Source organism: Tasmannia lanceolata, unplaced genomic scaffold (assembly GCF_043159265.1).
Source record: "Tasmannia lanceolata isolate RefF3 unplaced genomic scaffold, GAP_Taslan_0.1 ptg000013l, whole genome shotgun sequence".
NCBI lineage: Eukaryota > Viridiplantae > Streptophyta > Magnoliopsida > Canellales > Winteraceae > Tasmannia > Tasmannia lanceolata.
The window spans coordinates 6,764,569-6,777,001 of NW_027518690.1; the positions used below are offsets into that span (position 1 = coordinate 6,764,569).

General features: G+C 35.3%; 1 protein-coding gene across 2 annotated transcripts; it reads left to right on the plus strand.

The window, feature by feature from the left end:
* Nucleotides 1–1,700: 1,700 nt before the first annotated feature.
* On the plus strand, nt 1,701–12,353 carry LOC143890753 (amino acid transporter AVT1I-like). Of its 2 annotated transcripts, none has more exons than XM_077395435.1 (3): nt 1,701–1,868; nt 10,453–11,060; nt 11,794–12,353. In XM_077395435.1, exons 1-3 carry the CDS (start codon nt 1,802–1,804, stop codon nt 12,304–12,306), a joined length of 1,188 nt encoding a protein of 395 aa, XP_077251550.1. In that variant the 5' UTR covers nt 1,701–1,801; the 3' UTR covers nt 12,307–12,353. The 2 variants fall into 2 exon arrangements, with proteins under 2 accessions (XP_077251550.1, XP_077251551.1); XM_077395436.1 differs by lacking the exon at nt 1,701–1,868 and adding an exon at nt 6,307–6,664.
* Nucleotides 12,354–12,433: the final 80 nt, after the last annotated feature.

Sequence of the window (12,433 nt, forward strand, 5' to 3'; positions counted from 1 at the left end):
TCCCTACGGATGCGTGCAATCACCCGTAAATATAAAAGCATGGTTGTCTTATCATTTCCCTTAGTTATTTATTTTTTTAGCGTTTTCTCATACTCTCCTCAGTCCTTCTCAGGTCTCTCTCCCTTTGCCGCCCTTCCAAGCCATTGGGTAAGATATTTCATGGAGAAAGCTTTTGTTGTTGCCAAACATGGCCGTTTGGTTGCATAACCTGTCACCTAAAAAGAGAGGAAAAGTCCTTGTTGGCTCATGTCCACTTGTATTCTTTCCCTTGACAACCAAACACCCCTAAATTTAGCTACATTTCACTTTCCTTTTCCACCCGAAGAAGACAATCAAACAACGCCAAAATGAGTTGGGAGATCATCACAGGCGTAGATGTCCATTTGATTGTGTTGCTCGATGATCTAAACCATTCATCTGATTGGCATTACGGTTCAAAGTCCACTGCTTTAACTATGAGATCGGTTTGATTGAACTGAGTAGGCCTCCTACTAGTCTTTGAACCGTGCCTATTCATGGTATGGTCCATGGGTGCTACCATCTAAACAATATGTAACCTCACAGGGAAAACCCACTAAAACATTTTGAATGGCAAAATATGGTAGTGGTAAATATAGTTTTGCTGGCAGTTGTAGAAGATAGGCAAAGAATTTCTGCATGGAAGGAAGCTTTTCTTTAAACACTGGATAAAGAGGAACTAAGATAGTGGTGCCCAGATGAATACAATTCTTAGCCCTTTCATAGATGGGCTGTGCCCGAAAATGAGGACTATTGGATGATCCAAAACCCTTCAATTCATGGAGATTTAATTATGTCCTTCTTTGTTGGATGCCAATGTAATGAAAGCTACTCAAATTGAAGGTTTTAGATTGTTTCCATCGCCCTGATTTTGGGGCACAACCTATTCACATTGTGGCCCATCAAATGGATGGTTTGGATCATCCTTTGGAGTTGTGGTCGTACAGTAACATTAAGGCCCAATCGTAGGCCCTACCCATATTTTTCAAATTGAATTGTACGGTCCACACCATAGGATGATCCAAGCCGTCCATTTAATGGCCCATAATGTACATGTGTTGTGCCCCAAAATCATTTGGATAGGATGATCACAACCCTCCAATCTATAGAGGTTTCCATAATAAGCAATTTCTCTTTAAATCTGAGGGCTAGGATCATCATATGGAAATGGTTTTCTGGGACACAACCTATTTATGATGTGGCCTATCAAATTGACGGCTTGGATTATCCTATTGTGTGGGCCATATTTCATTTTAAAAAAAACTAGAGAGAGAGAGAGAGAGAGAGAGAGAGAGAGAGAGAGAGAGAGAGAGAGAGTATCAGCGTTCGGTTTTAAAGTTTCTTTCTTACTTTTACACTTGGGGGGAAAAATATCAGGTTTCAGTTTAATGCTTGTTTCATACTCTTGTTCGATATAGTAGTAGATTCGAACTAATCACAAACAAGAAACAACCATGTTCATTTTTTAAGAAACTGGACGGGACCTTCAGCTTAAGGCTTCTTTCTGACGCTTGGAGGGAGAAATATCAGCGCCCACTTAGTAATGCTTCTTTCTTACTCTTAAGCTTGCGGGGAAAATATCAGCCTTCAGTTTAATTCTTCTTTCATACTCTTGTTCGATATAGTAGTAGATTCGAACCGATCACAAACAAGAAGCAACCATGTTATACTTAGTGAGGAGTGTATCCATATTAGCCGGCCTCTCCTTCATCCATCACACTATCAATCCCAAATCCTCCTTCATCCATCACACTATCAATCCCAAATCCCAGAAGCTGAGAAAATGGCGAATGAACAGCCAACCACTAGCTTTATCCGAACTCTCCTTGATGGACTCAACGCAATGTCAGGTCTCTCTCTCTTCCTTCCTCCTAATAAAGATTCCTTGTTTGTCTTCTTCATACTTCTTGCCTTAGTCATTTTTTTGTAAACAGAGAGGATAAATGTGGTAATTTAGATAGGACTGCAGTGGCATTCATTTTTTGAAGTTCTTAGGATAACTGGCATTTAAAAAAAAAAAAAAAAACTACAGGGACAGAGTTATATTCTCTGATGTGTAACTTGTAGTTCTCATTTTATTTCTGCTTTAAGTTAAATTCTTAGGTAATATTAGCATTAAAAGAGGTTTATTTCACTAATACCGCTTCAATTCCTATCAATTTGCTTATTTTTCAGATTGTTGTTGGTGTATAGTAATAAACGTTACAGATTTTTGTGTAATTTCATTTTCGGTGCTTTGACCTCATAGATGTGTTTTTAGATTTCATGACCTTGCTTTGATTTCGTTATTATTTGTTGAGAAATAAGGTAAAATAGCAAAGATTGGCTTAGGAATACATGTTTTAGTGTTGAAATATGAAAAAGTAAGAGAAGGTCCAAGATCTTTGGTTAAGTTAAATAATAGGAAACTTTGCCATAAAATTTGTTATTTCCTCTAATATAATGAAGTGTCTGCTCTCTTCTTGTGGAATGTTTTGTTTTAGGTTGGTATTGACTTTCATGATTTCTTAGACTCTTTTGGGGATTAAGTATATGATAGTAAGAGCACAAGGCACACATGTCTGCAACTTCTAGATTATTATATAATCTATGATTTTAAAACTCACCACTTGTCAACTTAGATTGAGAAATTTATCGCAGGAGTTACACATGTTCCTATTTGTGGGGCTTATGCATGTTCTTGTTTGTTGGGGCTTATGTATGTATGTTGTAGAGAGAGGCAAGAAGTCGTTTACATAAATTGGGTCAACAAAAAGTAATGTGGAATGAAGTTTTGGCATGCCTTGAGGTCCAGCTCATGAAAAAGAAAGTAGTTCCTAGTTACATTGTGAAATACTAATGTTCATCTTCTCCATCAAAGGGTTAATGTAATGTTAACATTTTACAGTGACTAATTAAACACAGCTGAAAAGGGAAAAATTCCATTGTCAAAAGGTTAGGGATTGTCAGATAGTGTGCCACATTACAAAGGAAACCACCTTTTCTCAATATATGCAATAGACTATAGAAACCAATGATACCTTAAAAAATATTTACATCTCCCCTTTTACCATTTAGTCGACCAAATCTGTTACATACCGGTCAATATGGTCTCTTAGATCTAAAAGAGAAAAGACTAAAATTCTCTATTCTATAAAATTGATCTTGTGATCATTCTTTGGAGCTATTTACAACAACAATGCTCAAGCTAATTGATAGTCAAATCTCCAGCTCATGAGTTTCCAAAGTCATTCTACCAAATCGATCAGTTATATCTGGGATGATGATACATTCTCAAATGTTGTGAACACCAGCGCGTGGGGGGTAGCCAGAGCTTGACAAAATTCATGTAGTACAGGGTACAAATGGAAGGTATTGTGACATAAACTTCTGATGGAGAATCCAGGACACTGAAACTATCTCAGTTCCTACGAGAATATCTAAGGCATATGAATATTAATGGTTGCTTCTAATCAATGAGAGACTATAACTAAATTTAGATGTCAACGAGTAAATAACTAGCATGAAGTGAGGGAACTGTCTCGTATCCCAGTGCCATGGCTGACCAGTACAACACAAGTGCTTCAATACTTGACGTGCAAAGTATAATCCTGAAGACAGCAAAATTCTGATAAATATGTGTGTGTGTGTGTGTGTGTGAACTCTCGAAAAAAGTCTATGAGGTAAACACTGCTATATCACGAAGACCCCCCAACTGATGAAGGGTCGCCTATCTGATAGCATTTATCTTGAGATGAGAAAGGTACTTTAAGTGTTGCCAATTGTCAGTAGACGATGAACCATGTCCTTCGCAGAGGAATTTGTAATCACAAGTTAGCAAGCAAAGATAACGGAAATTATCATTCTGGATACCGAGTATCTCAGTGATCAAGTAACCACCTAGTAGAACACATGGGATATGCTCGATACAACCCATAATATATAGATATATCCATCCCAATAAATACAGATGACGCTTGGGTTCCAAATCAGGCTAAAGAATGGTGAAGAAATGTGGAGAGCCAGCAGGGATGTGCTGTCTTCTGATTCCTTTGAGCGTAACAGATTTTCATGGCTACAAATGCGAAAACAATTTGTGAGAAGCTCACCAGCTTCTGTAATAGTGGACACATCCCTAAATACGAAAGGAGAAATTACCTATGAAGGGCATCGGTTTCTCCATAGATGGCCATGGGCCATGGCCCTAAAGATGAGAGGAAGAGTGACATATTTATTTGAGAAATTGAGGACATACCTAAATCCAAGATTCAGGTAAACTTAATGATGAGGATATGGACTTACATGACTTACATGATGTAGCTGAAGCAAAGGAAGGGGAATATTTGAATGAGAGGGAGCATCCTAAATCTTTAAGAAGATCCGAAAGATTGAAGATTAAAGCTTCAAAAGATAGCTAGTATGGCTGTTTTGCATAATCTGTAAATAGTTTATGGTACGATTGTAATGAGAGTGAAAAAGGAGGGTGAGGATGTGTCAATGAGATGCTTGACATGTGTACAAGGGACCACTTGCTAGTCTCATGTAGCATTGACATGTGGCATAATACAGCTGTCCTTGAGCTGTCAAAGATGACAGGTGGCAGCCATTGGTAGGTTCAAGGATCCCACCTCCCTCCATAAATAGAGGAGAGGGTCTCCATTTGAAGGACTGATGAAATCTGAGAATTTAGAGTTGGAGTAGAGGAGTAGAAGAAGGTATGGATTGTAAGATTTCTTCACTCTTTTTGTTTCCGGTTTGAGAGTCAAACATGGAACTCGAATTGTCTTCTTTGCAAATTTCCATTTAAGCTACTGTTTTGTAAACCTGAATATCCAAGCTATAAGTACTCTTTGTGTTCTTCCATTGCTTATCCGTGTTTTGTTCCTAAGTAACTCTAAGATCGAATGAAATGTGAATGTCTGATAATGAAACAAATTCAGAGTCCGATTGAGCTAGCTACTTCTTTGATCTTAAACTCTTTAAGTTGAAATTCTAATTCCTACTCGATCTATTGCTGATTTTAACGGATCCACATCAGACATGGTATCAGAGCTTTGAATTGAGAAGAAATTTCTATTTCTCTCCGATCCTAAAGTGCTCGTTTGATAGTTTTTGTTGCTATTCTCTCCAAAATTTTCTCTCTCAGTTTATTTCTCCTAATCTTGCTCCAAATACTATAGATCTATGTTTTTCCTTAGTGGATGCAAATCAGTTTCTCACCGATCCAACTAGTTTCTTGTTTTCTTGTAGTACTCCAGCAAACTTCTAAATTTTTTATGTTTTTTTTACTGTCTCTCTGTTCGTCCTTTAATTCTAAATCTTGTTTAGAAGTAGAGAATGAAAATTAGAGAATGAAAATTCTTCTTTTGAATTTTGCAATTCATAGATCACTATTATGAGATTCTTGCAAGACACTCCACTCTCAGATCATTGAAGACATTCACATCTAGTTTTTGATTCCTCATTTCTCTGAGTTACAGCGAGGATCAGGAGTGTTAAAAAAAAACAAAGTATTGTTTCTCGTTCTTAACAGAGTTAAATTTGCAAAAGATCTTGATCTTTTGCAGATCCTGGAAGTCCTAAGCGCTGGATCTATCGAGTATTGCACAATTTCTACTAGATCTGTCACGAAGCCACTATTAGGAGAGAATTCTCATTCTTCCTTGATCCGAACGAGCACATGCATCTCAGATTGTAGCGAGCATTGTGTGAAGCTCTGTCTTTAACAAGTCCTCTCTTGCTCGAACTGTATTTTTTTTTTTTAATTCTCTTCACTAGATCCATCACTCTGGATCTATATTCCATAACTCAAGTCTGTAGCATTTCATTCTATCTCCTCAATTCAGAATTGAGCTTTTTCCACAATATCAAGTCTCCTTTAGCTTCAATCATTGTGGAAGAATTGTTGCTGGAACTGGAATTATGATGGCACTCTCACTGTGTTTCATTTGAAATCACAAACAAGTCCTTCGGACAATCCTTCAATCTGCTAGTTACAGTATTAGAAGATATGGCACCACGCCAAACTGCTGTGTTTGATCCTGAGGAGGAGTTTCCTAACTCTTCATTTGTCGCATTGATGGAGCGGCTGCAACAGATTGAAAACCGCCAGACAGAGCAGTTTCAGCTGCTAGAACATCGACATGAGGAACAACTTCGGGCCTTGACCCTTAACCAAGAGGAGTTAGCGGCAAAAATTGACCGAATAAGTTTACTGAGGCAATCACCAACCCCTCCACTACCTCCGGGGTTTGAGGATGCCGGGGACGATGAGGAAGAAATTAGGATTCCTATGTGACATGGCAGAGGAGGTCCCAATCATCCAAGGCGGTTTCCACCTAATCCTGAGCCTCCATTTGTTCGCTATGATAATCGGTGGGAAAATGGTATCAAAATAGAGATCCCGGAGTTTGATGGTGGGAGGGAACCCGAGGATTTATTGGATTGGGAGGCCACAGTTGAGGAGACCTTAGAGCTCAAAGATGTATCGGGCGATAAGGTCGTTATTTTAAAAACCCTAGATCTGATCTTTACCTTCTTAGATCTAAGCTAGTTCTTCGTAAAATCAAAGGAGTTGGATCAAAGAGATTCAGATCTGAGTTTTTATTAAGGCATTTCATTGATCTGTGAAAAGAAGAAAAAAAGAAAGAGAATAGCTTGATGAAAGGTACATATTGCAAGAATTTGTTCATTTATGAATTGTTTATGAGTTTTCTTAGACTTTCTCCACATGATTTCCACAATTTTATATCTCTTTATTAATCTTTTTTTCTGAAAAATTGTAAAATTTATCCTCGTTAGATGATCTCTGTAGTTTCTCATTTTTTTACTGTGAGATCTATAAATTTGTTGTTTGTTTCTACGGATCTTTGTTATTTGATTTCTACAATTTTATCTGGTTCATTAATTTTTCGAAAATTATGAGATTTGTTAATTTAAAATTCAATTATATGTTTTTATAGATCCTTATTCTACGAGTTTTTTTAACTTTCTCTATTTTATCAGTGATCTTTAATGATTATGAGTTTTGCCTGTTATAATCTACGGATTGATCATGTGTTTTCTACAGAGCATAACTTTAGGATTTTCATAAACTTTATAAGATTGTGTCATATGTTTCATTGGCTAAGAATCCTGAGCTTCATTGAGATAATTCTCTTGGTTATTCTTTGATTATAAGCTGCCATGAAGATTGATCTATTTGGTTATTTGAAAATTTCTCTGTCAAATGCAATTTAGAGGATTTGATTACTAGCATGGGACATGCTGCATTAGGCTTTTATGGATTCCTTGCTAATTTTTTTTGTTTTAAGTGTTCACATTCATAGATCTGTGAATGAAAGTATAGTGTATATGGATGGTTCAACCTTGTAGCGATTCCTTAGTCATTAATGGTTAGAAATCAGGTAGTGTAGTTATATAATCTCGTTGTAAAGATTGATTTGTCTATATTTTTAATTATGTCGAGCCTGAAAATTTTATATGTAATCCTTTAAATGTGCTCAAAAGATTGAAGAGTTTTAAACTATTAAGTTATTGCATGTGACAGTCCTTCATTGGTTTTGATTAGAATCGTGCTATCAGTGGTTTGTTTTATTTGATTAAGAATTGCAAGTTGTTGTACTGAGTTATGTTCATTGAATTTAAGAGGCGTATGGTTAGTTTTGGTAATAACTGAGGTTAGTTTGGCGTTAGTAAATATTTTTTTTTTTCAGATTTCGTTTGGGAAAATAAGTCAGAACATGTGGTTGAAATTCTTTTGTTGAAGTATATTCTTTTTGGAAAATATGTAGATTAATCATGTTTGATATATGTTCATAGTTAGCTAGACCACGAATTCTTTGATTGAAACATAGTTTTGAAAAACGTAATTATTTTTTACAGTTATACAATGCTACAATATGGGTTGGGCTAGGATAATTGTTTAAAGCTATGTCACAAATATCTCCGATATTTTCAAAATATAGGGTTTTTATCGCGATATTTTGATAAAACGACAAAATCCCGAAAGAATCTCGAGATTTTAAAACTATAGCGATATTTTCGTTTTTATCATAAAATATCCCGATAATATCACGATATTATCCCGATTTTTTCACGATATTTTTATTTTATATTTTTTTTCTTAAATTTAATATTTTTATATAATTTTATTTTTACCATTTTTTTCCCGATATAAACCCGAAAAAATTAGTAAAAATTAATATATCCCGAGATTTTCCCTTACCTAGAAATTCCCGAGAATGACATTTGTGACATAGGTTTAAAGCATGGTGGTTTTAGTACTACTGGTCCATAAAGAAAAATTATGAGTCAATAGGGATGTATGGTCTGATTTTATACTCCTGTGTAGAGTGTGAACTGTACATGCGTATCTTTAGTTTTGATTTCCATCATATTCATGACCTGATTTTCTTTAAAAGAGATTTAAAAGTTTATTACTCCGAAGGGATGTTGAATAGTACATATATTGATCACATGTTTCGATAAAAGGGTGTTGAAATAATCGTCAAGGCATAAAAATGATTATGACTGTGTTTTTTTTTTTGGGTTCATTGATAAGACTTTGGTCGTTTTACACGGTCCATGTTTATTATTTGCATCAAATTGAAGAAAACATTTACATATGAAGTCATCTCGTTTAATGTATGTTCAGAAAATACACAGGGCATGAGTCTCTTCATTATGTACTAAAATAGTCTTGAATGTCAGGATGTTATGACCAAAGTTCATCTTGTGAAAAGTGGAGATGTTTATAATGATCAGGAGTGAGTTTATAATTAAACGATGTGAGAAACAATTCTGTTGTGACTGAGTATTCTCTTTTGAATGATGCACTGAAACAATTAACTTCATGTTTAGCATTATATTTATACAAGTATATGTGAGTCACATTTTGATTTTTTTATGAAATTTTTAAGCTTGAAAGCATTTTTGTTAGGAAAGTTTTTAGTATATAAATTGTTTTTTCATTTGGATTATATATAATTTTCTTCAACTGAACTAAAAGGAGATTTTCAGTGTATTATAATTTTGAAGTAGGGTAAAGAGACTGCAACTGTTAGTCTTGTTTTGCCTTAGAATCTAATTCCCTATCCCCACATTAAATCTTTCAGTGATTTTTCTGAATATGCACAGCATATACAATTAGAAAATAAGTGTTCTGTTTTTTTTTTTTTTTTTTTTTCAGTTATATTTTAGATGATGAATCGAATAATTTTCCTCATTCAATATCATGTCCAAAACGATGTTTCTCAGGTAGCTCAGGGCAATGTCAAACATTTTTCTTGATGCAACTATTGAAGTAGAAAGGGATAATGTGGGCATTTAGTCGCTGGTATTTCTAGAATATGCCCGCTAAACAAGTTGAATTTATTTTTGTTCTCTAAAGGGAATTAAGGTCTTTTGGATCATATAAATATTTATAGGTTCAGGGTTAATAAATAATGAGGTAAAGGTCAAGATAAAAATGAATGGAAGTGTATTTTCATTTGCAGATGGCTCCATAATACAGATAAGCTCGTATCTTTGGAGTTGATAATACTGACATGACCATACAACAACAATTTTCTTAATGCTACATTTGTTTTTTTTTAAATCATTTATTTGAACAGAGGTTATTGGTTATAATGATGTCAAAAATGAAAGAAAATAGCTAAGAAGTTGAAGGACTCATTAGGGTCAAGTGACAGTTTTATTATTAAAAGCATTTCAAAAATTACTGTTTTGACAGGATTAAGAGTTGACACGTTTTCTGATGTCCCATTTAACATGTTTAGAATTAATGTTGAAAATTGATGATTGTTTAGATTTGTCTTGTATTCCATATTCAGGTTCCTTAACATTTGAGTTAAAGGCCAGTTTGCAGATTGGGTCTGTTAGGATAATCTTCCAAGATGTCTTAAATAAACAATATATAAGCGTAGTGTTGAAAAATAATAATTCAGTTTATATTCATTACTGACCCTGAGATTGTAATATTTCATATCAAGTTGTTCTCTTTACACTAGGGTGGTTACTAGCATTAAAATTAATTGGATTAACATATAACTTGCTACTGACGCCATGATAAATTGGGTTTTGCGTTAATTTTGGTGTTCAAACATTCTGAATTGGTCTTGTGTTTTGCTTCGAATGGGTCAGCATAATATGATGATAATTTCATTGCCTTAACATTATTATATTGCTTGATATCTTCAGTGGTGTTAGATGACCTTTATTATTGCTGCATGGTTATGTGTAGAATATAAGATTTACTTGTTTAGTGTTTGAAATAGTTTTGATACCCAAAAGCTTTATTATTGATAAATGAATCATTCATATTCGAAATTGACTGTTGCTAAAATTTACCTTTAACCATCATAAGCAAACCAAAGCAGATGGTCTTAGTGTTGCTATTAGTTCCCTTATGCGATTCAATGTTTGAAATGATTATTGGTCTTAACTGTTTCTCAGGAGTTGGAATACTATCAATTCCTTTTGCACTCTCAGAAGGAGGATGGTTGAGCTTGATACCTCTTTTCCTTGTGGGAATCCTTTGTTTCTACACAGGGATACTCCTAAGGCGATGTATGGATACACACCCATCGATTAAAACCTACCCTGACATAGGCGAACGTGCTTTCGGATATAAGGGGAGAGTAACAATTGTCCTTTTAACGTATCTTCAGCTTTATCTAGTTGCAATCATGTTCTTATTATCGGAAGGTGATAACTTACATAAGTTATTTCCAAATGCAAGTTTCGAGATTTTTGGGATAAGACTTGGAGGGAAAAAAGCATTTGTTTTACTATCTGCACTTATAGTTTTGCCTACCATACGGTCCAAGATTTTGAGTTTGCTTGATTATGTCTTCGCTGGAGGAGTTTTGGCTTCTCTTATTGTGGTGGGTTCTGTTTTTTGGGCTGGTGCAGTTGATGGTGTTGGGTTTTATAGAAGAGGAAGACTCCTGAATATGAGTGGAATGCCAATTGCTGGAAGTTTATATGCCTTTTGTTATTGTGGGCATGCAACATTCCCCACCATATATACTTCTATGAAAGATAGAAGTCAGTTCTCTAAGGTAAAGAAACATAAGTTCTTTAAGACCCTTTTTAGATTGCAAGAAAAATATTTCGGACCAACAATTTTTTCTTAGAAATTTTTTTCTTTCCACAATTTAGAGGGAAATGATGTAGTTATGGTTAATTTAGGGAAGTGATATATCCGCCCCTTTTGATTACTTGGGACACCCAGCAGCAGTGTATCAATGACTGCAGAGGGCCTGATGTACTTCACGTCAGAAGGATTCAGTGGGTCTGATTGCCACGTACACTGCCTGCAGAGGGCCTGATGTACTTCAAGTCAAAAGGATTCAGTGGGTCTGATTGCCACGTACACTGCCTGCAGAGGGCCTGATGTACTTCACGTCAGAAGGATTCAATGGGTCTGATTGCCACGTACACTGCTGCTGGGTGTCCAAAGTAATCAAAAGGGGCGGATATATCACTTCCCTTAATTTATAGGGATATTATCTCAAATTGAAGGACCCCCTGAGTAAAAATCGAACAGGGTTGGTTCAAATTGTCTTTTTTCATGGTTAAAAAATAGAAACTTTAAGAATTATTTTCTCTTTCCAAACTTTTCTCGAAAATTCTCGCAATCCATACAGGGCATAAGGTAAAGAAAAAGAAGGATGTATAATATTTCTCCAACTTTGTTTTTCTATTATATTTGTCAGTCACATCTTATAGTTGCTACCAATGTCTTTATCAATACTGCTGATCTTTCCCTTGTGTTTTTTTCTTTCATTACAGGTGTTGCTCCTTTGCTTTGTTTTTTGCACTTTCACGTATGGAACAATGGCAATTCAAGGCTATCTCATGTATGGGGACAGTGTAGAATCTCAAGTGACATTGAATCTCTCTATTGGAAAGTTGAGCTCAAAGATAGCAATTTACACCACCTTGATCAATACATTTACTAAATATGCAGTGACGATTTCATCAATCTCCACTGCCATTGAAGAATGGTTTTCGATCTACAACAATAGAGCTATTAGCCTTCTTATTAGAACTCTATTAGTGATTAGCACTGCAGTTGTAGCCTTGACGGTTCCACTGTTTGGATACATAATGGCAATTACTGGGTCATTTCTAAGTATCACATTTTCAATATTATTGCCATGCATGTGCTATCTGAAGATTTCTACAGCTTCTAGGAGGTGTGGTTTTGGGTTGATGACTATTTTGGATATTTTAGTGTTGGGTTTTTCAGTTGCAATTATAGGTACTTACACCTCTATGCGAGAAATTGTAAACCATTTGTAAGCAGATTCTCATTGGCTTAAATAATTGATTACTCCTCTCTTGATCTATATCATACATGGGTAACAGTTCCATGCATTTGAGTTCCGAACCCAGTTTTATGTTCAATGTGTCTATATTGTTTGATTTT

Coding starts and splice junctions, on each gene's coding strand:
- LOC143890753 (XM_077395435.1), top strand. CDS start 1,802: ATGGCGAATGAACAGCCAACCACTAGCTTTATCCGAACTCTCCTTGAT. Junction 1,869..10,452: donor TGGACTCAACGCAATGTCAG/GTCTCTCTCTCT, acceptor ACTGTTTCTCAG/GAGTTGGAATACTATCAATT. Junction 11,061..11,793: donor ATAGAAGTCAGTTCTCTAAG/GTAAAGAAACAT, acceptor CTTTCATTACAG/GTGTTGCTCCTTTGCTTTGT.